Source organism: Beta vulgaris, chromosome 4, assembly GCF_026745355.1.
Source record: "Beta vulgaris subsp. vulgaris cultivar EL10 chromosome 4, EL10.2, whole genome shotgun sequence".
Classification (NCBI taxonomy): Eukaryota; Viridiplantae; Streptophyta; class Magnoliopsida; order Caryophyllales; family Amaranthaceae; genus Beta; species Beta vulgaris.
The window spans coordinates 48,227,872-48,255,697 of NC_079205.1; the positions used below are offsets into that span (position 1 = coordinate 48,227,872).

The 27,826-nt window shown below is 40.5% G+C and overlaps 2 protein-coding genes across 2 annotated transcripts; one reads left to right on the forward strand and one right to left on the reverse strand.

The window, feature by feature from the left end:
- Nucleotides 1-7,867: 7,867 nt before the first annotated feature.
- On the reverse strand, nucleotides 7,868-9,451 carry LOC125497011 (uncharacterized). The gene has a single exon (XM_048643223.1). The coding sequence runs from the start codon at nucleotides 9,238-9,240 to the stop codon at nucleotides 8,173-8,175; it is 1,068 nt and encodes a 355-aa protein (XP_048499180.1). The 5' UTR covers nucleotides 9,241-9,451; the 3' UTR covers nucleotides 7,868-8,172.
- A 3,362-nt stretch (nucleotides 9,452-12,813) lies between these two features.
- Nucleotides 12,814-13,464, forward strand: LOC130591166 (uncharacterized). Its single transcript, XM_057394102.1, has one exon. The coding sequence runs from the start codon at nucleotides 12,814-12,816 to the stop codon at nucleotides 13,462-13,464; it is 651 nt and encodes a 216-aa protein (XP_057250085.1).
- The last annotated feature ends 14,362 nt before the right edge of the window (nucleotides 13,465-27,826 follow it).

Genomic DNA, 27,826 nt, shown 5'->3' on the forward strand with positions numbered 1-27,826 from the left:
GTTTCTGGTAATGTGGATAATTTGTTTCTCTGGACTTGACTCTTCATAAGTCAATACTCATGTGCATGTTTAGTTAAAAACTATTTTTTTTTTCGTTTTTGTTTGCTCTCAAGTTTTTGGATCGTCCATTAAAAATGAGTTTTTTTTTTCTTCTCATAAACAACCTTTTAAAAGTGACATTTTGTGAAAAACAACCTTATAATTTTTTTTTGGAAAAATTCACAAGAGAGAGCTCAACTATTACCCATTATCTTTTATAAGTCTCAACTATGAATTATTCCTTATAGGTCCCAAGTTTACTATCTCGTGATTTTCATAGGTCATGAGTTACTTATGACTGGTGTAGAAGGTAAGATTTTTTAAATGTTTACCGTCTTTGTTACACTTTCAGCAAGTAACAAAGACCTATGAAATGGGGTTAATATTTGAAAATCTTACCTTTTAAACTGTTTATAAGTAATTTAGGACTTACAAAAAAAAAACAAGATGGTAAACTTGGGACTTGCAGGACATAATCCATAGTTGGGATCTATAAAGAAAATGAGTAATAGTTGGGCCCCCTCTTGTGAATTTCTCCTTATTTTTGTGAGAAGCATGTTGGGTATATGGCATCATATGGAGCTCATGAAGGTGTATGGGTGTGGAGACGAGGTTGCGTAGAGGGAAAATGTCATTTGGACATAAGGCTGACTTTGAATGCACATATCTCTCGATATATAAATGGTATGATGTGATTCAAATTGGAGGTGATAGCTTGTTCCAAGAGCTTTCCAACAATATGTCATATGCCCAATTCCGCTGAGAAACAAGAAAGTTATGACTGTTTTACGAAGAACTGACGAAACTGTTTCGTGTTGCGCCTCACCCGTGTAGGCCGGGCGGATTTCGCCCGGGCACTTTTAGTCGGGCGCGCAAGCTGTTTAAGAAAAGTGAAATCTCGCCCGGTCGGGCGAATTTCGTCTGGGCAGCCCTGGTGGTTCGGTGTTTAGTCCGTAAAACGCGTTTTCTCGAAGGAGGGGTATAAATAGATGCCCTAATTCGTCATTAATCATCATTATTCACATATTAGAGAGAGAAAAAGCTATAGAGAGAGTTCTTGAGCTCTTTTGTAATCTTTTTTGAATATTCATCGATTTCTAGTGCATATTCGTGGTTTTTCTCCCAGTTCTTGGGTTTTCACGTAAAAGTTCTTGTGTGTTCTTTCTTGCTTTGTTATTTGTTGTTCTATTATTTTTTGCTATTGTTTCTAGATTGATAGTCAATAAAACTTACAAGTGGTATCAAGAGCTAGGTTGGTTTATTGTCTAGATCTAAAATAATTAACAATTGAGGATGCAAAGATCAGAATTGAGAAGTTTGATAAAACAGATTTTGGATATTGGAAGATGCAAATAGAAGACACCTTATATTAAAAGAATTTGTATCAACTTTTGTCTGCAAAGCCGGCTGACATTGAAGAGGGTAAGTGGAAGGTACTCGATCGACAGACACTAGCGGTGGTGCGATTGACGTTGGCTCGAACTGTGGCGTTCAATGTCAAGGATATCAAAACAACGGTGGAATTAATCAAAGCCCTGTCAGATATGTATGAGAAGTCCTCGGCAATGAATAAGGTATATATGATGCGCCGTTTATTTGATTTAGAGATGAATAATGGTAGTTTTGCTACTGAACATATTAATGAATTTAATTCATTAATAAGTCAGTTATATTCGGTTAATATTGTCTTTGAGGATGAAGTGAAAGCACTAATTTTGTTGTCCTCCTTATCTACTGCATGAGAAACTGTTGTAACTGTGATTAGTAATTCTTCTGGTAAACAAAAATTGGTTTATGATGTTGTCCGTGATCTGATTTTGAGTAAGAGTATTCGAAGGAAGGAAAGTGGAAAGTCATCTAGAGCATTCAGTGCAGAAGGTAGAGGGAGGGGAATAGGGAGGAATTTTCAGGGAAAATCTTAGTCAAAGGGGGACCGGAGTAAGTTAAAAAGCATGGCTAGTGTTACTTCTTGGGGGTGTGGTAATGAAAGACATTTAAAGAGAGATTGTCCTAAGAAAGGGAATGGGAAAGGGAAGAAGAAGGTTCAAGAAAGTGATGATGTAGAAGATGCATCAACTAACTTGATTTTGAAGTACGATTTCGATACTTTGATGGTAAGCATGGATGATCAGGAAGAGTTGGTTGGGTGTTCGGGATCATGTGTCTTGATTCGAGTTCTTCTCATCATTCCTCACCATGCAAGGAGTTGTTTCGGAATTTCAAATCCGAAAAACTTGAAAATGTCTATCTTGTGGATGGCAAGGCAGTGGAAGTCATGGGGAAAGGGGATGTGAGTGTGAAACTCACTCATGGTGGCTCTTTGGAGTTGAAGAATATCAAGTTTATCCCAAAATTGAAGAAAAGCTTGATATCGGTAGCCTAACTTGCTACATTGGGTTACAAGGTTGTGTTTGATGGTGGTTCTTGGAAGATTGTCAAGGGAGCTATGATCATAGCTCGTGGGACAAGGAGTGGAACACTTTACACCATGGGGAGCACAATAAAGGGGTCCGGGATTGGGATGAAAACTTCATGTAAAGTGTCGTTTTGTCGGAAAACTATCGATAGTGGGCCAAGGGATGAGAACCGTGGTAAAGCGGTATCCCCGTGGCAAATTGACCGGTAAGCGCACAAGGTGAAGGATGGCACACAAGCATGTTGTGTCGAAAATCCTAAGTGGAACAAAGGGTGTATTGTTCGAGTGGGAGCAATGTGAGTTTGCTTTTAAAACAATGAGAAGCTTCTTTGGCTTAGGTGGTAATTTGTTTTTATTGAAATTTGATGAGACTTCAATGTACTTCTTTGGTTGGAGAGGAAGTGGTTATCTTCCTTAGTTGTAGAGGAGGGGCTCTTCATTTGGTTGTGCTTGTCTCTAAGGTGATCCGACCTCCGGGGTAGGAGGGTGTGTAAGTTCATGGAGGGTGTGTAAGTTCATGGAGTGATGGTGCAATGATTAGGAGGTTAGTCATTAAGAATCAAAGTCGGTGTAGACTTTGATGCTTTTGTATTGGAATTGGTGCAAATTTCAATGTTATTTTCCTTGGTGTAGAGGAGATGTGTTGTCATGAGATGTTTGAGATATGCCATGGTTGGGACACGACTAGAGATTGCTTTTGCAGTGGGAGTTGTGTATAGCATGATGAATGAGAGGATGATGAAATTATGAAGTTTTCTTCACTTACACCTATCTCCAAGTGGGAGATTGTTGGGTATATGGCATCATATGGAGCTCATGAAGGTTTATGGGTATGGAGATGAGGTTGCGTAGAGGGAAAACGTCATTTGGGACATAAAGCTGACTTTAAATACACATATCTCTCGATATATTAATGGTTTTGATGTGATTCAAATTGGAGGTGATAGCTTGTTCCAATAGCTTTCCAACGATAGGTCATATGCCCAATTCCGCTGAGAAACGAGAAAGTTATGACTGTTTTACGAAGAACTGACGAAACTGTTTCATGTTGCGCCTCGCCCGGGTATTCGCCCGGGCACTTTCAGCCGGGCGCGCAAGCTGTTTTGGAAAAGTGAAATCCTGCCCGGTCGGGTGAATTTTGTTCGGGCAGCTAGGGCGATTCGGCGTTTATTCCGTAAAACGTGTTTTCTCGAAGGAGGGGTATAAATAGATGCACTAATTCGTCATTAATTGTATTATTCATCATTATTCACAGATTAGAGAGAGAAAAAGTTATAGAGTGAGTTCTTGAGCGCTTTTGTAATCTTTTTTGAATATTCATCGATTCCTAATGCATATTCTTGGTTTTTTCTCCCAGTTCTTGGGTTTCCACGTAAAAGTTACTGTGTGTTCTTTCTTGCTTTGTTATTTGTTGTTCTATTATTGTTTGCTATTGTTTGTAGAATGATAGTCAATAGAACTTACAAAGCAACCTTTCAACTTTATTTTCTTGTCAAACCAAACCTGTCAACCATTTTCCGGCATTGATTGGATTTTTTCGGCATTGATTTTTTTTTTTACCCCTAATCTCCTCATTTTCCCTCCAATTTCTGTATACCCACCCTCTTTCAAACATAAATAAACTATTCTCTCTTCTCTTGCACTTCCTTAGCATTGAAGAACAACATTGAAGTCTCTCCTTCGACAATAATCACTTACCGTCTGCAACAAGTAAGAAACATTAAATCTTCCCTCTCCCTTTCAGAAATTCGTTTCTCTTGCTTTTCATACGGTTTATTTCTCTCTTGAAAACTAGAATTCACCATATTGTTTTGAAAATCACAATTCACCACATAGTTTTGAAAACCACAAATTACATGTTCAAAAATGCCCTAATTCAATTGAAAAGAGAAGCCTTAATTGTTTTGAAGAAATTTTATGAATTGAGATGAAGAACCCTAAAACATAGTAGCGAAGAAGATTTAGGAATCAAGAACCCCAAACGTTCCGATTGAAGATCCTGATTGAGGGGATTTCTTTGCAAAAAATTGGATTTGGGGTGTGGGAATGAGTGGTTAACTGCAGAAGAGAGGGAAAGAAGATTATATATGGGAAAATATGGAGGGAAATAAAACTCCAAAACAAATAAAAGAGGGGGAAGAGGGGAATCCACTCAATGTCGGAAAATGGTTGACACGTCTGATCTGACTGGAAAATAGAATTTAGAGGAGGTTTCTCACAAAAGAAATTTTATAAGGTTGTTTCTTACAAAATATCACTTTTAAAAGATTATTTCTAAAAAAAAAAAACTCTTAAAAAATTGTTCCATATCAAAAATGAGTTTAAGCGCCTAAAACCTTTTCGTACCTTAACTATTTTTTATCCGGCCAATTCTTTTTCCAAGTTATGGTACATTCACATTCACTGTATTCGAAATTCTTCTGTATGAACTTTGAAGTGATGAATGGAAAACCTATCATAAAAACTAGTTTTACTCATTGCATTATTGCAGTAATAGCTACGCACTAGCCATATTTTAGTTGCTTTTGGCCCCATAATGTCTGGTATTATGTATGTAGTATGATATAAAAAGCGAATTTAAAATATATATATTTTGAAAGCTTTAACTATTTGGAATTTCTTCCTATCCAACTGTCTGTTTGAAAAGAATGCAATATCCCCCTTCCAGAAAGATAAAAATTTAGAAAAAGGACGAGGAAAAAGTGTTTGAAAATGAGAGTATAAAAAATAAAAAATGATGGTAGTTGCCTAAGAATCCAAGGCAAGGAAAAATAAAAAATGTTGCATCATCCATGCGCAGCTGCACCTCTGTTGTGGAGCATCCACCAAATGATTATGTGGTTCTTGTGTTTTCTAAATTCGGTGGGTCCATTATTTTGGATTTACTCGCTACTCCTATAGTCTACTTGAGCTCCGCAACAAATCCAAAACCCCCACCCACCTCTTAAAATAAAGACTAAGTTTTCAGGTTGTATTATTAGCAGTATGGTTCAAAACTAACTTGGACTCTTGGGAGTAACTTGACATTGTTTTTGGTCTGAGAGGGTTGGTGTATTTTTATGTATGTGTGACAGTGTGAGTTGTTCGATTTCGAAAAATATATCAAGAAGTATTTGGTCGAGTTAGTGGCGGAGCTAGGATTTTCAAAGTGGGGGGACAAAATTCGACTGTCAAGTATTCGGAAAACAAATTTAAAAAAAAAACAATACAACAGAAATTGTTTAATACTTAATGTTTTACATTCAAAATTCCAAAATGTTTATAGTCTTTTACAATCTAAGAAAAATGACAAAAAAAAAAATAAACTAAAAAAAAAATTACAAATTCATCTTTCGGGTCTTCATATTTTGAAAGTGATCAATGATTTTTTTTCATTGGGATTTTATTCTTTTAAAGAGAAATTGTCGAAGATCGGGTTGTTTTTCCTTAGCCTTGGACTTGTTAGAATTAGGTGAATGTGAATCACTTGACATTTTCTATTAAATTGATAAACATTAATCACTTACCTATCAAAGTATTCCTCTTCAAAGCAAACTATTCAATATTTCAGTTATAAATCAACTCATATTTATAATTTCCTAATTAGAAATTCCAAATTGCAAACTAACAATTTCCTAAATCATGAGTTCATGGCCAATTCCAAACCAACAACAAATCAATCAACAACCATACATCCACAATCACAAATTAACATTTCACAAGTATCATAATTCAGTAATTCACAACCAAACAATGTATTGTAAATATTACCTTTAAAAAAACTTAAACTAAAACTTAGGGTTAAGAATTAAGAAAACTTAATGACTACTGAAGTGGGCGTCTCGGGAGGTCGGTGACGGCGAATGGACGTGGGTAGTGGTGGTGTCGCTTCGTCTCCTGACTCTGTCGCAGCGTCGCTTCCTCTTCGTCTCCTGACTCCGTCACAGCGTCGCTTCCTCTTCGTCTCCTGACTCCGTCGCAGGCTCGCAGCGTCGCTTCCTCTTCGTGACTTCGTTCCTCTTCCTCACCGCTCGTCGTCGTCGACTCCGATGAACGCGAATGTGCGATCGACGTTGCCGGTCGTCGTCCCTCCGCCGCCAAGTTTAGGGTTTCTCTCAATCTCTCTCTTCCTCAGTCTCTCTCTTCAACGTTTTTTTTTCAAAATGTTCAGGCGTCTGCTGAGCGTGTTTTTTTTTTTTGTTTTTTTTAAAGAAATTATTTTTTTAAAGTGGGGGGACATCTGTCCCCGTATCCCCCTGCTAGCTCCGCCACTGAGTCTAGTAGTATTTTAGGGGTGGGATTGATCTCTTACCTTTTCCTCCCTCAACTCTAAAGGTTCTTGCATGTGTAGCTAAGCCGAATTAACCTATGTTGGGATTCCAATTCAATAGGTTATTTCTCCTTACTAATTCAAAAAATAGATTTTGAAAAAGGGGGAAATATCACTTTGTAAGACTAGAAAATACTTCTCTGAGGATATCTTTGGATAATACTTAACATATAGTTCATAATTCCACAAAATTCAACAGTATGCCGAACAAAAAAAATTGGAGGAAAAGAGATAGTAGAAAAGAAAGGGTTGAACAATACAAAATTTAACACAAATGATGTATGTTTCCTTTTTTTTACCTTATAATTTGCATTCGAGCTTGGATTGTGGTTATAATAACATTTTAGGCAAATCTGATCCTTATAATATTTGTTTTTGTTTTGCTTTTCACCATTTTATATCCAAATAAAGGTAAATCAATTCCTTACTATTTTACTCTCTATTCTTAGAGAATATTTATAGTACACCTGGGTGTACCATGCTCATGGTGCACCCAAGACTATTTTCTCCAAATGAGCAAAATGAGCGAATAAGCAAATGAGCAAATGAGCAAAATGAACAAATGAGCAAATGAGCAAACATTTCTACTCATTTAAGAAAATGAGCAAATACTTTTATTACAAAATGAGCAAAATGAGCAAATGAGTAAATGAGCAAAATACCCATATAAGCAAATTTGGTGTCAAATGAGCACCTGCAATTCTAATTTATGACAAAAACACCCCTAGGTGTACCATGCTCATGGTATACCCGGGTGTATCATGAGTAAACTCCTACTCTTTGCCTCTATATTCTCTCATAAATCAATTATACTCGCAGATTTAAGAATTTTTTAAAGCCATTACAAGTTTAGAACTATGACGCGTCACTAGATGATAACTGATAATATATCAAAATTCTTTGAATGTTCCCATTTGGTGTAATTCTTATATAAAAATTTTATTGAAAAGTTAAACATAAGCTGATACAGTGTCAAAACCATGACAAGTTCAAAACAACGAGAAAAAATTGAATTGACAATATTCGAAAACACAAAAGCAACTTATCCTTGGAAAAATTTAACTTGGCTAAACAATTTGAACTCATATTTATATACATAGACAACATAGTGAATCTTATTAGGATTTATTTCTTACTTTATCTTGAATAAAGAAAGATACACATTTCAACTTCCATATTGAGCAAATCAGGAGATAGTATGCCATTATGCAAATTTAGCAAGATAAATAAACTCTATTGAAACCTAAACAAAGAAATATTTTGTTTGAACAAACAAGAAAACTGTACACAATATGATCAATTGATCAAACATACATACCAGAATACCACATTTCCTAACTTCACTTTACCCCAAAATTTACCCATAATTAATCCACTAGGATGCAAAAAATAAAATAACTTTTTTTTTTCACTCTTTTCTCCATGCATACAAAACCAAAGAAAACCCACCACTGCCGCCACCACAACCACCGCCGAAGCTACCACTCGATCTCGTTGTCGAAGAAGAACCCGACGAGCTCCGCCCACAGTCGCTACTCTCTTCCGCCCATTGCAACACACTCGAGCATGACCCCGCCGGAGACAATGCCGTTGCCGGCGCCGGCGAATTTTTTCTCATCAGTTTTTTTTCCGGCCCCACCATTTCCGGCCAAACCCCACCTTCACCCACCTGAAATACAAACACCCCATTTTTTTGCGCACTCATTAAATTTCCACCATGATTGTTATTATTATTATTATTATTATTAACCCAATTTAACACATCCCAATAAAATTCCACGCCTACTCCATCAATCACCATTCTTTCATTCCCTCTAAATTTCCACGCCAATCTTTTTACGTTCACTTTTATCTCCCCATCAAATTTCACCTTCAGCGTTCCACCGGAGCAGTCGATCTCGATCAACCGAGTCGAACCCAGTATCTCGGACCGAGTCACGTACATTCTACGTCCAAAAACATGCTCCCTTCGAGACAGATGAGTTAACTCGGGCGAGTTTCCGGCGACTCGGTTATGCCCGAGTCGCCGAGTCAACTCGTCGTGGAGATCCCCTAGGAAGAACTCGACCCTGCCGTTGCAGGTCAATGCAAGATAAAATCTTGACTCAGGCTCGGCCGAGTTCGGCTGAGCGAACTCGGCACGAGTGAAGTCATAATACAATTTGAACTTGGATTCATCATAGTGATCATGGGTTTGGTTTAGCTGGATTGATTTGGATCCGGGTCGAGTTCGGAATATCGAAAAACTCGAGGGTTGGATAGATATTGTAAGGGAAAACCAATCAGGAGCATGGATTGTGATAGTGTGTGAGTAAGGAGTTCTTGACCAGGTGAGTGTAAGATAAATCGGTGAGTCACATAACCGAGTTTGGTATATACATGTAACAAGTGACTCTTTTGATGAAGTAGTTGATGCTACATTATTACTTCTACTAGAATGTGGACTCCCTGGATTGCTAAAACATCCTTGGATCATCTTTTCTCAAACTTTTCCAACGTTTGTTTTGGGTTGATTTTTGAAAGTTTTGAAGTTGTTTTTTTATGGTAAGTTGTAACATATAGATTATAGTATATGGTATATAATGCTATATATTACTATAACAATATGATTGGAACTACTATGTAGTAATGATAAGTAGCAGTTGCAAAAGGAGAAAAGGAGGGTAAGAATGAGTTGGGTTCCAAGTTGGCTTGATTTGCGGCTTTGATATCTCTCCCTTATACTCTAAGAGGTGAGCTGGGGTGCACTTAAGGACTGTATCAAAATGCTTCATCCGTTTCTTTTTACTCGCTACACTTCTCATTTTATAGACTACTAGACAATTTTTGGAGAAGAGAGAGGTAGAGAGTAAAAAGAAAAGGGACCCATGTGGGAGGAGAGAGATAGAGAGAGTTTATTGCCCAAAAAAGAAATGTAGTAAGTAATGTGAAATTTTCCATAATGAAAAGTGTAGCGAGTAAAAAGAAACGGAGGAAATATAACTAATACTGCTGAGGGTGGTGACTTTGAATTTGCCTCATGTTATGCTCCCTTTCTTACTTGTCAAAATACCAAACTTTTTAATTTTATCTTATTTTTTTTTTATTTGTAGGCCCATGCTTTGCTTTTAAAAGCCAGTTTGATTTTGATGTTTATTTGATTATACTATATGTTAGTATGGTACTCAATTTGTTCCCAAATTAAGGCCATTTAGCCAGCAGCCAAGCACTACTAACTTGTTAATTATTGAGAGTGTTTGACAAATAGTTTTTGAGTTACTTTTGTATGTAGTAAAATAGTGTAAAGAATGTATTTAGTAATGGCTTTTTGGGTAGCTAAAAAAACCAATATATTTGAGCTAAAATTTTAACAGTAACTACTCGTATTGATATTTGGCTCTTGTTTTTGTTTTTTACTCCCTCCGTCCCAAAATATAGTTCCCGTTTCTATTTTGGGAGTCAAATTTTAAAAACTTTGACCAAATATTCTTACTAATGTATACAAAAAAACATATTTAGGAGGGGTCTTGTTAGATTCGTCTCAATGTGTAAATTCGTAATATCAACTTTTTAATTTTTTACTAATAAGAAATGTAGGTCAAAGGTAGGTCTTGGAGACTGTGCAAAATGAAATGAGAACTATATATTGGGACGGAGGGAGTATTAGACAATCGATAACAATGGTTGATTTAAACACGTCTATAAACTATAATAAGACAATAGTTAAATAATTAATATAAATGCGATATAAACATTTGATTAAATCATTTTGCCAATTGCCAAACACCATATTTTTTCTCAAAGTGCAAAGTAAAGAGTTTTATCAATAATACTCTATGGTGACGAGTAGAATTGCATAGAAATAGTTTTGAAAATCCAAAATTGTTATGTTATTGATATCCTAGATTGACAAATTATGAATGAAGGAAAAGCCATCAAATCGAGAAACTTTTGAAAAGGGAGAAATTTGTTGGCAAACAAAATTGTAACTTAACGAATGATCTATATGCGCGAGTTTTGAAATTGATAATCTTGGCCTTCTGGGATTATAGAAGCCCATACGCCCATAGTATTATGTTTACCATCAGGCACAAGGAAAGGAATATTTGAATTTCAAATCTAATGCAAGGAAGAAAGTCTTTGGTGAATGAATCTTTTCATTTGTTGAGTTTGTTTTATAAGATTCATTTTGTTGAATTTATATGTTTGATAGCTCATAGATGATAGCTGATCAACTATCATAGTTGTATGGGGATGACTAAGTTTCATATCGGTTAAATCTATACCGGTCCAATAGCTTTTGGGCTTACGAGCCTGGGCTTAGATCCAGTCTATATCTCCAGCGCCTACGGGCCTAAAAGATATACTTTCAGTAAAAGATAAGAATATATCCTAAGGGAATATTCCTGGGATATCTCCCGTAAATACCGGGCCCAACTAAGATATGGGCTTACTCGGGTCCCTATAATATTCCGTTGATCTGAGTCATAAGGTACGGACACGAATCCCAATACATTATACTTGAGAGCTATCGACTTTTAACCTAATACTGACTTAGGCATCGGAGGGGCGTTCCTCGGATCAACCCCCGAGGCTAGTTTACTTACTCTCTTTTGCAGGGATCCAAACCGGCTTCAATACAAGGACTTAACGGTTCAAGACCCTGTAACTTGTCCCATACCGGAACAATTGGCGCTAGAAGGAGGGGCGAACAATACCTTGTAGTCTAAGCCATCTCTTGCAAACAAAAACCCTTATGGATCCTAAGCAGCAATTAGGGATGCCGGAAACCGATGAGAACAATGTTCCTGTTGACAAAGCACCCCCGGGGTACTCAACTCCACTGTCGGCCACTAGACAAAATCGGCCACCTGTTGACGCAACTAGAAAGACCCCCGAAACTCCCCAGGAAGACATCTTCCATACCCTGAAGACTATGTTCACCCCAGATCAGCTCAGGAGTGCGGCAGAGGTATTCCAAGCAATGGCTAGCGGTACCCCACCGACCGGTCCCCGGGCAAAGCGACCTCTGAGCAGAGCCCACAGTCCAGTGAGAAAGCTCCGCTCACCGTGAACGGGCCGCCAGGGCGAGCGAGACCGGCATGATCAGGATCAGGTGGCAAACTCGAAGACCCCCACAGAGCAGGTGGGGGGTGAAGAGGAAGAAGAGGAGGAGGCGCAGGACACTGAGGTCCAGCAGCATTCCTCCCAGCCGAGAAAGGGAAGTGAATATCGGCGTAGGGCGCCGGTATCACTACGGAATTCGCCTTTTTCTACTGCGATTCTACAGGAGCCCATGGAGAAGCTGAAAATGCCGACATGCAAGTATGACGGCAAAACTGACCCAGAGGACCATATATCGGCCTATGAGGGTCATATGCTGTTATACACCGACACCGACTCGGTGTGGTGTAAGGTATTTCCATCTACCTTGACTGGACTAGGGCAAACCTGGCTTAAAAGTATTCCGCCGGCAACCGTGTTTGACTTCCGTCAACTCACGTCCATGTTCGTAACACACTTCGTCAGTAATAAGCGGCGTGAGAAAACAACCGGCGAAGCGGCGTGAGAAAACAACCGGCGAGCTAATGTCTATTAAACAAGGAGAGACAGAAAGCTTGAGGGATTACGTCGGGCGTTTCAATGCTGAAGCCGTCACCATCCCAACACTGCAGCAGGAAGTAGCGGTACTGGCCCTGATGACTGGGCTGAGAGAAGGAACCCCATTTCGCAGTTATCTCGGCAGAAAAAAGATGACATGCCTAACAGAGGTCTTGGGCAAGGCAAATGACTTTATCAGGGGAGAAGAGTTTGACAAAGCAGCTAACGCGAAAAGGCCGACAGCTATAGAAAAAGATAAGGAGAAGGACAAGGATAAGGATTGCCGGGACGATAAGTACCGGAAGGATAAAAAGTCCGAGACCGCCGGCAGGAGAGAGGAGAACAACTCGGTGAAAAAAGGATTTGAAGGACGGCCAGATAAATATCACAACTATACACCACTGACGATATCCCGGGCCCGAATTTTCGAACTGCATAGCAAAGATAAAAATGGCAAAGGCCGAGAAAGATGTACTATAAGGGTAGAGACAAGTCCAAGTGGTGTGAATTCCATGACGATTACGGCCACAAAACAGATGATTGCAAAGACCTTAAGGACGGGATTGAAGACCTCATCAGGAGAGGTTATTTCACCCAGTACCAAGCAAGGACTGATCGCAAAACTCCTCCTAGGGAGGACGAAAATAGTAACAAAAGGCCGGTAAAGGATAGGATCACTGAGATCCATGTCATAAGCGGAGGACCGACAAGAGGCGGCAGCATTCACGGGGCGAAAGCTAGCCTAAAAGAAGTTCGCCACCAGGTGAACTACAACAATGCCAGGAAGTGGCCGGCACCTCCATCAATGCCGTCCGTGGCTTTTACTTCAGAGGACGCTAAAGGGATCGTTTATCCCCATGACGACCCTTTGGTAGTATCTCTGCAGATATCCAATGCAATGGTCCATCACGTCTTGGTTGACGGAGGAAGCTCCGCCAATATTCTCTACAAAGAGACGTTTGAAAAAATGGGCTTTGATGAAACATGTTTGAAGCCGGTCTCTTACCCAGTTATCGGTTTCACAGGAGCATCTGTTGTCCCAGAAGGGACGGTAAAGCTGGCTGTCAAAATAGGACAAGGATCCCGTTCCAAGGACCTCATGGTGAGTTCCTGGTTGTAGATGTCCCAGCGGCGTATAACGCCATCATTGGGAGACCGTTAATTCATGACGCGCAAGCTGTCGTCTCCACATACCACCTTACCATGATCTACACCTCCAATGAGGGCAATCCCGAGAAAATCAGAGGAAACCAAGAGTCGGCAAGGGCTTGCTACCTAACCGCATTAAAACACTCTGACCATAAGCGGCCAGCTGATGCACCACCGTCCGAGAGAAAAAGGAGAAGGCTGGAAAACAATGCCAAAAAGGATTTGTCTATGGAGAATTTCGAGGCAAGGCCGGCAGATCAGCCGAGACCCAGCCCAGAAGGGGAGACTGAGGAAATCAGTTTGGAAGAAGAGAGACTGGACAGAACGGTGAAAATTGGGGCCGATTTAGGTGAAGAGGTTAAGGTTAACTTAATCTCCCTGCTAAGAGGTCATGCCGACATATTTGCTTTCTCGGCGGACGAAATGCCCGGTATTGACCCAGGGTTCATGGTGCACCGTCTAAATGTGAATGAGGATGTCAGGCCGGTAAAGCAGAAGAAGCGTAACTTTTCTGCCGAAAAGAACGCGGCCATAAAGGAGGAAGTGGACAAGTTGATGGCAGCAGACTTTATTGAACCTTGCGATTACCCGGAGTGGTTGGCAAATGTGGTGATGGTGAAAAAATCCAATGGGACATGGCGTATGTGTGTAGACTTTACCGACCTTAACAAGGCCTACCCAAAGGACTGCTACCCCTTGCCAAGAATTGACCAATTGGTTGACTCAACTAGCGGCCACGCACTATTGAGCTTTATGAACGCTTTTTCAGGGTATCACCAGATAAGCCTGCTAAAGTCCGACAGGAATAAGGCAGCTTTCATTACAGATGCAGGAGTATATGCTTACAAAGCCATGCCATTTGGGCTCAAGAATGCCGGTGCTACCTACAAAAGCTAGTAGACAAGATATTCTGAACGGCAAAAAGGCAGAAACGTAGAGGTATATGTGGACGACAGCATAGTCAAGAGCTTAACAGAAGAAGACCACATAGTAGACCTCGAGGAAACGTTCGAAACACTCCGGCAGCATCAGATGAAGCTAAATCCGAAGAAATGCGTGTTTGGAGTGCGATCCGGCAAGTTCCTGGGTTTCATGGTGAGTGAAAGGGGATCGATGCCAACCCCGACAAGATCAAAGCTATCAGTGATCTCCCGGAGCCAAAGAGCATCCGGGACATTCAAAAGCTGACCGGGCGGATGGCGGCTCTAACAAGATTCGTTTCCAAGTCGGCTGAAAAGGCCTTGCCATTCTTTAAAATACTCAGAGGAAACAAGAAGTTTGAGTGGGGAGAGGAGCAGAAGCAAGCCTTTGAGAAGGTAAAAGAGCACTTCCTGAAACTGCCCACCATAACCCGGCCGGAATTGGGGGAGAAGCTGCAGCTATACGTGTCAGTAACTGAGAAGACGGTCGCAACGGTTTTATTAGTAAACCGGCAGGGGGAGCGAAGCCCCATATACTTTGTCAGTCACGTGCTTGCCGGCGCTGAGCAAAGATATGAATTACTAGAAAAAATGGCCTATGCCGTCTTGATTGCAGCAAGAAAGCTGAAACCATACTTTGACTCTCACACTGTCCAAGTCCTCACCAATCAGCCTTTGGAAAAAGCTCTCCACAAGCTGGATACCACAGGCAGACTATTGAATGGGCAATTGAGCTATCGGAGTTGACATAGAATACCGGCCGCGTACCGCAATCAAAGCCCAAGCTTTAGCAGACTTCATAGTGGAGACAACCTATCTGAACAACAGAATCCACCGGCAGGTGGAAAATCGAGGTAGATGGATCAGCGCCCAGAGTGGAGCGGAGCCGGGTGGTCATGACGTCCCAGAAGGGGAAATCTTTGAGCATGCCATCCGTTTCGGGTTTAAGGCCTCCAACAATGAAGCTGAGTACGAAGCAGCCCTGGCCGGACTAAGTCTGAGCATTGCGGCTGGAGCAAAAAACGTCATCATGATAACGGACTCGCAATTAATCTCGAGCCAAATAGAAGGGACGTATGAGGCTAGAGAACCGGTAATGCAGAAATACCTCAATCTGGTCAAGAACATGGTAAAGGGGTTGTAGAGTTTCGAAGTGCAATTGGTTCCAAGAGCAGAGAACATGGCGGCAGATGCCCTTTCAAACTGGCAAGCTCCAGTCTAAACGACAAGAAAAGGAGCGTCATGGTAGAGACATTGAAGAAAGAAGCATAGAAGACCCAAGTGTCGTTAAACAATCACCTCTGAACCAGAATGGTACGAGGTATACTGGCATATAAGCTCAAGGGTGAGCTCCCGGAAGAAAGATGGCGGCGAAAAAATAAAAAGAGACTCTGTTTGGTACTGCGTCTTTCAAGGACACTGTACAAGAAAGGATTCTCTTGCCTTTGCTAAGGTGCGTCACGGCCCACGAAGCACAAAAATAATTGAGGAGATTCAGAAGGGTCTGTGGAACCATATCGGTGGTAAAGGCGTTAGCACTTAAAGCGCTGCGAGCAGGGTTTTACTGGCCTACAATGCTGACGGATGCCCAAACCTATGTAAAAAAGTGTGATAAGTGTCAAAAGTTTGCACCAGTGATAAACCAACCGGCCAATGACCTTCAGCCAATCTTAAACACAATCCCTTTCGCACAGTGGGGGATGGATATAATAGGGCCTTTCACACCGGCATCTGGGGGAAGAAAGTTCCTGATAGTGGGCATTGACTACTTCACGAAATGGATTGAGGCAAACCAACAGCAAAGATAACGGCAATCAGGTAAAAAAGTTATCTGGCAGAACATCATCACTAGGTTCGGCATCCCATGGGATAGTGATGGACCATGGCGTCCAGTTCGATTGCGGCCCAATACGCGACTTTTTGCGTCCTACAGCATCAAGTTTGCCTACTCTTCAGGTTGCCACCCACAAAGCAACGGCCAGGCTGAAGCCGCTAACAAACAGATCCTCAATGCCCTGAAAAAGAGGTTAGATGAGTTGAAGGGCGCATGGGCCGACATGGTACCGACAGTGTTGTGGTCCAACAGGACCACCGAGAAAGAGGCCACCGGAGAAACACCGTTCAGGCTAGCTTTCGGAGCAGAGGCAGTACTACCGGTAGAGGTGGGGTTACCCAACTGGCGGATCCTGAACTACGAGCCCGTTTTGAACGAGCAAATACACAAGGAGGACCTAGACCTCTTACCAGAGATCAGATTGGCTGCATAACTGAGGTCGGCAACATATAAAGACCGGATAAGCAAGGCCTACAATAAAAGAGTGCGAAGCCGTCCTATCTCCGAGGGAGACCTCGTCCTCAGGCGGACGGCAGCAACGGAAAAGCCCACTTGGATGGAAAGCTTACGGCCAATTGGGAAGGGCCTTACTTGGTTAAAGAAGAAATAGTACCAGGGTCCTACGGCTCGAAGACATGGCAGGCAAGCTGTTGAAAAATAGTTGGAACGCCAGTGTCCTTAAGAGATACTATGTGTAGTTATCAGAAGGGCAATGTTGCTAGTAGAAGGCAATAATCAGGCGCTTATGCCGAAAAGATTTATCAGTCTAATTGTAGGCAATAATTCTGGCGTAGCCGGGAAGAGCCGTTTTATCTTAATAAAATGAGCATCTTCCACACACATAAAGTCTCAATACTGCCCAAACAAATTAAATATTATTGATTAGTGAGTCAATGACATTAGTGGATCTGCTGAACTAATCAATAGTATAAACCGGTCAACGACCTTCGTCGATCTGCCGGGATCAACAAATTAAATATTATTGATTAGTCAGTCAATGACCTTAGTGGATCTGCTAAACTAATCAATAAATGAAACCGGTCAACGACCTTCGTGGATCTGCCGGGATCAACATATTATATATTATTGGTTAGTCAGTCAATGACCTTAGCGGATCTGCTGAACTAATCAATAATACGAAACCGATCAATGACCTTCGTGGATCTGCCGGGATCAACGTATTAAATGTTATTGATTAGTCAGTCAATGACATTCGTGGATTTGCCGGAATCAAATAAGTCGCAACAAAATAAACGTAAAATTCAATAAAGACGACACAAAAGTTGAGCAAAAAATGTACTTCATTAATCAGCAAAAGATTACAGCCCTAAAACTAAGCAGTCAACCACAGACGGTATGACCTCAAAAATAAAGACAAAAAACCGATCACAGGCGAACGAATTTACAGAACGGTAAAGATAGTTTGGCTGCCCAAGGGAAAAGACGGTATGGTCGCAAAAAGCACACCACCCACAAAGTGACCCAGTACAAGAAGGGCAAGGGGGAAGGCTGAAAGTCTACTTGGTTTGCTCTTCCTCCTTAGAGCCGTCAACGACCACCACTTGCTCTTCCGGACTAGGACCAGCAACAGTGTTGGCAATCTCAGCGGCGTCGTTGACAGCTTCCGGCTCCTCTTCGAATTCAGCTATGGGGTCAGCATTGGCGATGTCGGCCTCAGTGACGCCAGGGTCCAGGACCTTACCCTCAACCGGTAGGCTGTGCGCTTGCAGGGTGTGGGCATCCTCAATCTTGTACCAGTCAAAGTCCGGGAAGGTATGCCGGACACACCTCATGGCCGCAGACCAGCTGTCGTTGTACCGGTTAAGCAGGCGGTTCACAAAGTCCACGCTCTTCCGGTACTCACTAACGGCAGCGCGTTCAAGCTCCTTAGCCTCGTGGATCTGCTCTCGGAGAAGCCGGATCTCTTCATCCTTATTGGACAAGACCAAAGAGTGATCCTCCACCGCCTTAGTAAGGGTGGCATCAGCCTTGCTGTCCGCAGCCAGAGCGTCGTTCTTCTCGGTAATAGCCTGGAGCAGCTCTTATTCTTTAACGGCCATCCGGCCTTCCAGCTCCTTGTTCTCCTTCACTTCATTGAAGTAAGAAGTCTGGAAGTACCGGTAAAAGTCACAAAGCTCTTTACCGGACTGGGCAGACTGCAAAAGGCAAGAAAAAACGGAAAGGTCAAAACGAGGAAAAAACCGATAGCACACTTGCGAGAAAAGGAGTAAAAGTAAATATCTTACCAGGGCCAAGTTGTGCGCATGCGTTGCAGCCAACGTGTACACTTCGTACACCGGGATGTCGTACTTGAGCTGCATAGCTTTCAAGACACGATATCCCAGATTTCCGCCTTCAAGGGGGCGGTCCAGAAGCAGCGACTTGTCGTCCAAAACGTTCAGCTTTGGATCAAACTTCTCACCGTTTTTCACTGGGGAACGAGTCCAGCGCTTCTTTAAAATTTCCGGCATTTCCATCCGGGTTCGCTCCAGGAAGCCCACCTTTCTGGGCTTGGCAAAAGACTCTAGTCCGGGAACCATCTCCGGCAGAGTCAATTGTTTGTAGATTTTGGGCCGCAGAGAAGAGCTGCCCACTTCGGCTACTCGGCCGGTAAGGAGGAGGGTGGACGCGGCAGCAGGAGTTTCCTTCTCCTTGCTCGCCTTAGAAGCAGCCCTCTTTGCCGGCGGCTCCTCTCTATGCTGCTCAGAAGGCTTCCTCTTCTGAGCAGCGACCTCGGCCTGACGGCGCAACAGGGGCATGGAATCCCTGGAATCCTCGTCAGGACCGGTTCGGTCGTTCCCTCGACCTCCTCGGCCTCCGCGGCCCCCTCGACCACCGCCAGCCGGCAACTGAATAGGAACGAAGCGACGGGCAGGCTTGGGAGGCATGTTGCTAAGCGGCCGGTATTTCTTGTCTACGTGGAGGGCTTCACGGATTAAAAAGTCCCGACCTGAAAAGAGGAGAAATCACAGTTAGTACAATTCAGAAATAAAAATACAAGGGTGAAATCAGAAAATCAAAAGAAGATTCATAAACACACCATACGGATCGGAACGGCAAAACCCAAGGGCCGACAAGGCAGGGTTGCTAAATATATACGAGGCATGAGGCAGCCAGTACTTAGGCACAGCTATTTGTTTTTTGCCCCTCAAAGCCGGGATCGAGGTTGAGGTAAAAAAGTCATAAGCCTCTTTTTCCCGGCGAGTAAGACCGCGGTCACGAATATGCTCCATTCGTGACCGAGGCTTGGTCCAATGCCGGCGTAGCGGGTAGCTCTCGGGCATTCGAACCCAGAAGAACCGGTCCCTCCAATTCTTAAGGGAGGTGAGTTTGGGGTATACCGTCAGCTTGCCAGCCTTGGTGTACAGAGACATCCATCCACCTCGGCCTTCATCCACCCCCTCCCGAGATCTCTTCTTTTTGCCGGCTCCTTTTCCCTTTGCGGATCCATCCTCCTTGATCCAGTGCAGCTTCCTAAATAAATTTAGTGTTTCCGGAAATCCCTTATACCGGACAACCCAGGCGTATCCCATCTGATTCCGCCATCCTAAGGGGGTCAACTGGGCAAGGCAAATGTTCCAAGCCTGGAACACCTTGACGAAGAAAGGGTCCAAGGGGAATCTCAGCCCAAAGTCCAGCATGTGGGCATAAATGGCAATATGGCCGGGAGGGCAGTCAGTCACACAACTCCCTTGGGCCGGAAGTACTAGTTTGTATTCGTCCCAGAAGGCAAAATACAAGGGCCCTTTAGTGGGAAATTTATTCCCCCTGCATATACCGGCCCAATCCCAGTCGACACTCACGGCACGGGCACTGCCGGGTTCATTGATAGGTAAAAACGGTTCGGCCAAGCCCTCCTCATCCGATTCCTCCGGAATCACTTCTAGGGAGTCATCCCGGTCTGAGTCATCCTCAGCCTCTAAAGTGGTAGACTCTTCACCTGACTCCTCTAAATGCCTCTCTACACTCTCGACGGCATCAGAATGCACAGGGGAGGCCGGTATCTCTCTAGGCCTGGGTCTGGTGGAGGTTTCCCCTATTTCAAACGTAGATTTGGGGGCTGGAGACGTCACGACAGGAAAAAGTTCCGGGGACCTCTCAGCTAAACCCACCATGGTTCCATACTGGCCGCATACATTCACTCCCAGGGCTGCGGCCTGATCTACTACCATTCCTAAGGGAGAGGCTCGTATTGCCGGTTCATCATCTTGCCTACTCTTGCCTATCGGAAGTACTACAATTATCTTGGCTACGGGCCCTAAGTTCCGAAGTAGGACTGATTATGGGAGAACTGTTAACTTCTACAGACCTAATAGAGGTACTATCAGAGTCCACATCACTCTCTATCATGACGGAAGGTGTTTTGGATATATTTTGTGAATCAGAGTTCTCGGAATTGGAAGACATTATAAATAAGACGGTATGAAAGATGGAAAAGTTTCGATGAAATACATGGAAGTAAGAATGCGAGGAATAAAGGCACCGGGATCAGCAAATAGCGTGAGGCCGGAAGAATAGATCAGACAAATACCGCCGGGAACACAGAAAGGGATTTTTGAGAGAGAAAGTCCGATATAAGCACAATTGCAAGAGAGAGAATGTGGGAAATGAGAAGCGGAGGTCGCACAAAGGGTATTTATAGAAGAAGTCGCGGTCGAGATTAAGTGACTCTTCGTCTTCCCGTCCTGATCATGCCACTTGTTTCAGTAGCACCCAGCTGTGAAGCAATTACTCTTTGAAGAGCTTTCAATGCAGGTACGCAGCTTGAGACGACTGTTGGAATTCTCTGACCAACATTTCACATTCTCTCGCCAAAAAGGAATCAACAATTCCCATAACGGTTTTGAACCTATTAAGCAGGATATGTCTATGCTAGTCATACCGGCTTGGGGGCTAGTTGTATGGGGATGACTAAGTTTCATACCTGTTTAATTTATACCGGTCCAATAGCTTTTGGGCTTACGAGCCTGGGCTTAGATCCAGTCTATGTCTCCAGCACCTACGGGCCTAAAAGATATACTTTCAGTAAAAGATAAGAATATATCCTAAGGGAATATTCCTGGGGATATCTCCTGTAAATACCGGGCCCAACCAAGATATGGGCTTACTCGGGGTCCCTATAAATATTCCGTTAATCTGAGTCATAAGGTACGGACACGAATCCCAATACATTATACTTGAGAGCTATCGGCTTTTAACCTAATACTGACTTAGGCATCGGAGGGGCGTTCCTCGGATCAACCCCCGAGGCTAGTTTACTTACTATCTTTTGCAGGGATCCAAACCGGCTTCAATACAAGGAATTAACGGTTCAAGACCTTGTAACTTGTCCCATACCGGAACAATAGTAATTATTATTGATGTGTATATAATTTTGTAAACTAGATCTCGACCTATGACAATGAAACTTTATCTTCAATATGTTTTTTCATTACCACTTAGGGCCTGTTGTCCCCAACTTATTTTCAGTTCAGTTCAATTTAGTTCAGTTCAGCTCAATTCAGTTCAGTTCGGTTCAGTTTAGCTCTGGATAGTACTTTTACTCTCATATATCACTATTCATTTCAGTTCAATTCAGTGCAGTTCAGTTCAGTTCAATTCAGTTCAGTTCAGTTCAGTTCAGTACATCTGTTTTATGCCAAAGAGAACAGTCCCTTAATACCATGTTAATTATTAAGTGATAATGAACGGTAATAAAAAGTTTTGAAGGAAAAAAATGTATTTAGAGTTAGACACGCATTACTTATATAAGATTATACATTCATTACTATGACCCCCAATTTATTACCACATATCGTTGGTCGTTAATTCTTCTTTGAAGAAAATGATATGTTAGGCAGTTTGCATATAGAGTTGTGCAAAGTCCCTCGTTTAGCAAAAAGAAACTCTTTGTTTTCGCTACATGATCGTGTGAATATGTAGGTACAGTATAGCAAATAGCCCCACAATTGAGCGACCAAAATTTCCAAAAATCTACTAATATGGTTGTCCAGGCAGCCTCTCAAACCGAGTATAGATCCTCTAAAGTTTTAGTGAAACTCTATAAGATAGAGTTGTATCTGAGCTATACATTTTAAAATCAAGGGCTCATATTAGTGGAAGAGAAAGATTTAAGGGCTGATTTTGATGAGATAAAACAGAGGATTTTGGAAAGAGAATAAGTGAGGAGTCCGTTTTTGGAGAGCACTAACTGGAGAGCATTGAAGTATATTAGTTAGTCGTTGAAGTATATTATTAGTTAGTCGCTGGGAGTATATTAGTTAATCGCTGGAGTATATTAGTTAAGCGCTGGAGTATATTAGTTAAGCGCTGAAGTATATTAGTTAAGCACTGAAGTATATTAGTTATATCATAAAAATCAAATTATAATGCATTTTATTGGCCATAACTTCAATATCACGCATAAATAATTATGTCTTTCTCAAAAAAACTAATGCACTAATTCTATCATAAACCCTCCAAAAAAAAAATTCATCATGCACTTCTTCAATAAGTCAGACAACAAAGAATTGCAACAAATTAAACTAGGGAAAAAATCACCATCTTTAACACACAAGAACACATTAGCAGTTTCAATCGAGAAACCTTTTTTCTTACAAAAATTGATCACTATATCAAAGAAGAACAGCCAAAATTGAGAAAGAAAACAAATATTGATGAATACCCAATTGAGAATGTGACCTTGATGAAACCCAGAAGTTTAGTTGGATCAAAAACTGATTGTGATGAAGAACATATTGAATAATATATGGGTTTAGCTTTTTTGTGATGTCTGAAGAACCCATTAAAATTTTTCAGTTGTTATGTTTGAGAAGTGTTGAAATTTCTTCAACATTTTCGCCATTGGAGAGATTCAAGGTAGTGAAATTGCAGGAGACAATCTGAGTTTTGTGCGTTTTTTGTGTAAAAAACAATAATAACTAAATACCCAAATATCATAACTATTTATCGGAGAACAGTAACTAATAGCCAGAATCACAATTATCAACCATAAAACCATAAATAAAGGTCGAGGCTAAGAATTGAAGGAAAAAACAGACTCGTCTCACGTTAGTGTTAACGTGAGACAGTCTTTTATAAGACTTTGCGATATATGAGTCAGTTGATTTTTTATTCAATGGTTGATATTGCTCAAATTCTACCTTGCAGAGTTATTTTAATTAGATTAATATTTTTGACCTCCATATTTGACTTTCCGCTATTCGACTTGGATCTTTCTAATCGGATTGGACTCAAGTTAGTGATCCCATTTTAAAAATAGAAACAAAAGAAAGGGATAAACTAATAAGGCGCATCGCAAAAAGGAATAGGGGTAAACTAATAAAGACCGAAGTAAGTATTTCAGACTAGCACTACGTACTAACTTTCATATAATCAACATTACTCAATATTGCCTACCAAAGGGACTAAATTGTCATATAGTTGTGTATCAATTGTATATTTGCTACGCAAGCAACAAAAAGGACCATATAAGGATTAATGAATACTGTTGCTGCGTACAAAAGCGACATAATGTAGCAAGAATATCCACAGATTCCACAACGGCTAAATAACTACTATGGTAATACCATTCATTTGCCTTGGACCAAATTCTCAACGTAACACTATTCCTTTGCTCTACACCAACTATGACACCGAGCTACTGTATGTCTGTATCTAACCTGCGCTTTGGGAAAGGGAGTGACTAACAAACTATTTTGGGTGGTATTAAACGACTCGCACTCAAAGAATAGAAGCTAAGTGGGGTAAGAGTTTCAGAAATTCTGGGCAGTATCCATGTTTTCTTGTTCTTTTGTTAAGATGACAACAAACATCCAACATGTATGCATGCATTACAAGTTTATACCATCTTCTATTACTAAAAGTTCAATTTGCATCAATCATGCATGAATTTTGTTTGGCCCTTTATGTCCAAGTGTTGTTTTACACCTACAATAATTTATTAAAAAGTAAGGATTAACCTACTATTTATAGTTCAGACACTTCGGAATAATAGGGAAAAAAGTAAGGAGATAAGCTAACTAAAGTACTCGCACTTTGAAAGATTTGTACCATAATTTCTACGATTTTAAGTAATTAAGTGTCTTGCCAAATGAGTTAAACCTTGCTTAGTTAGAAATCATATATGTGCATCTAACTATGTAAGTTTGATAAGGTAACAATATCAATATACACTTGGAGCTTATTGTTTTTGAAAAATGTTGAAATACATATATAAAGAAAGGAGTACCTTACAAAAAAGACATAAAAGTTCAAATGGATCAGTTTGGGAATTAGAACTGTGCTTATTACATATGCAGGGGCGGATTTAGCTAATAACACGCTGGTGCACGTGCACCAGCAATAAAATTAAAAAAAAAAAATCAGAAAATCACGCACGATTTTTTCCCCTGTAGACACTCAGCAACGTTCTTTTCTCTCACCTCACAATCGCGACCTCTACCTTTCTCTCTCATAAAATCTCAAACCTTCTCGCTGCCTCGCTGGTGGCTTGACTGGCTTCATCCGGCGGCCTCACCGGCAAAAGTGGCTTCGTCACTGCTGGTGGCTTGGGCGATTCGTGGCTTCGTCACTGCTGGTGGCTTCGTCCTTCGTGGGCGATCGTGACTGTTGACGTCTCACATCCTTGATGATTCGCCGACGTACAGCCGCAAAAGTGGTCGGAATTCATTCCTTGGTGGACGACGGTGGACGGACAACTTCCAAGAATCGTGAATCTACTCTAGGTACATCTTAATCTACTCAATTTGCTTGATTTCTTGTTTTACTTTATAGATTAGGGTTTACCAATTTCATGAGAATTGAAAAATAAATTGCAATTTAAGTTGTTATAGGTGTTTATATATCAGATTATGTAATGTAGAATTATTATAAATGTTGATTTTGTTATTGTATTTTGATTTGTGTGTTATTGGTGTTTGATAATTGAAATTACATTATATTTGAATTGGGTGTTATCACTTTATTGCTGATTTTGTTGATGATAGTTGATGGTCTATGACAAATTGGCATATGTTTCATTTGGTGAGATACATCAAATTTAGTTCAATTGTTACTTGATTTTCAGATTTGATAATGAAGAGAAAACGTACTCCAAACAAAATGCAAAATATTGCTATTTTTTCACTAAGATACATTGAATGTTAACATGAATGATATTGTAAATCGATATCAAAACATGAAAACTCATCGCGAGCAATTGTAATCATTTTTACTAGTATTTGGTTGTATTTTGTAGTATAATTTGAATATTTGGTTTTTCTAGTACTATTTAGTTGTATTTTGTATAATTATTGGTTATATATTTATTTTCTTTTCGATTGAAATTTAGTTTGGAGTATTTTTTATTAAAAATTAATTTGATTTAGTGAACGGTAATTGATGGTGAACCACCATTAGAAAATTCCTGGATCCGCCACTGTACATATGTGCATCTTGTTTGATCAATTCACCTGTATACAAAACCTGAAAGTTTAATTTATGAATAGAGAAGTGTGCTTATTACCAAATGGAGCCTTGCGCGCTCTTCAATTATTAACCCCAACTTTTGTCTCCCACCTTTTGTCTCTCTACATCGAATGTCGTTTTTTGCTTGCTTTTTGTAAAAATGAAATATCGATAAGTAAGAAACTCGGTTATTATTCCTGAGAGTACTTGGTGTAGATGGGCTAATTAGATTCTACATTCATGGATCATGGTGGAAATGGGGGACTATATCTACGACACTTTAATTTACTTAAATGAGTTCTATAATCTTTTTAGTTTTACTTTTGGGGACAAATATTAAAATAGGAGGGAAATGGACATCTGTAAAAAAAAAAAAAAAAATATGTTTTAAGATGGAGTTTCATTACCACGAACATTAATGTCAGTTTTTCTTACAAAATAACATTAGTTGCTTACTCGCCATTTGTGTTATTTGTTTATATAATAACCCTTAATAATGCTAACTTACAAATTATTTTCAGATATGCGCTACAATCAAAATTAATTCTCGCCCTACCGTCCACATCAACATAAAATATTTTTCAAAATTTTCTTTAGATAAAACCACTACTAATAGTCAATAAGAAAACCAAATTTTGGCGTATAGAAAGAATTAAAATTTCCTTTGACAATATATAGGGAAAAAATTCTAATACTTCCTATGTGCCAAGTGGTGGATAAGATTACGGATATGTTTTATCCAACTGATTTGGACTTATATCTTAACCTTTTGAGCTTATCAAAAGCCTGTTTTGTGACTTGTTATTAAATTTATCAAAAGGCTTTCATTTGTAAGTTGAATGGGGTGGATAGGAAGATGGGGGAGGTATGGTGTTCCAAGTCTACCTCTAGTAGCCCCCCCCCCAACCCCCCCGGGTTAGTAGGTCCAATATTTCCTAGGCACCGCCACATAAGAACTTTACTAAACTAAATTTTGATGGTTCATTGCTTAGTAATGGGTCAGCAGCTTATGGTTTTGTTTTACGAGATGAGGATGGTAAATTATTATTTAGTGGGGTTGGCTCTATTCTCCCCAACCTTTCTATCCTGGTTGCTGAAGCTTGGGGATTACGCGAAGGTATCCGTGGTGCGCTGTTTTTAGGTATTAAACACCTTATTATTGAAGGAGATAATCTTTCTGTCATTCAAGCGATAAAAAGGGTGTGGAAAGTTCCTTGGTCTATCCATGCCCTTATTTCTGATGCGGAAATTGATCTTCAAAAATTCGATTCCTACATCATTCATCATGTTTTTAGAGAAGCAAATTTTGCTGCTGATTGGATGGTTCATCATGGTCATTCGACTTCGAATCTATGCTACTACTTTACTCCCTTGGATAACTCTTTTTCCCAGATCATCCGTAAGGATGCCTTAGGGTGGCCCGTTAACTGTCCCTAGTTTTCTTTCTGGCTAAAAAAAAAAAAAATTAAATTTATCTAAAATTGTCTTTTCATGTTTTTAAAAAATTAAGTAACTAAGTATGAATCAAACAAAACCATTATTTACTTTACCGTTTTCCCCACTATCAAGGACGTGATGCCTCACACACTGTTTAGGGAGCGTTTGGTTCATATAATGGAATGGGTTAAAACTAATGAACCAAACACCCCCTTAGTGGGTAATCACAGAAACCCAACCCATTAGAAATGAAGCCAAGGTCCAGTTAAATTAATCGTTAGAGAAGGGGGAAAAAAAAAAACAGCTCTCAGTTTTGTTTTTTTTTTTCTTTTATTTAAGATATTCTTTGCATACAAGCTATATTGTCTTCTTTCCCTATTTGCTTGATTGATTGGTACACCGTATGAGTTTTCAGATTCAGTGCATGTGTCTAAGTCTTTGTCTCTTGTTTCTATTCTCGGATCTTAAAGTAAGTAATAGAAGTATATATGAATAATATGATCTTGATTCTTGCAATCAAAGATAAATATGTCAATCTGTTTAATTATTTTTATCCTTTTCCCTACATTAGGTAGAGAGCTTGGTTAAATATTATATGAAGTTGTTGTTTGAGAATTGAGGTTCATGCTTCAAAATGTAAACTCTCAGTCTGACTAAAGGGTACTCCATATGATTAGACGAAAGATAAAATATTT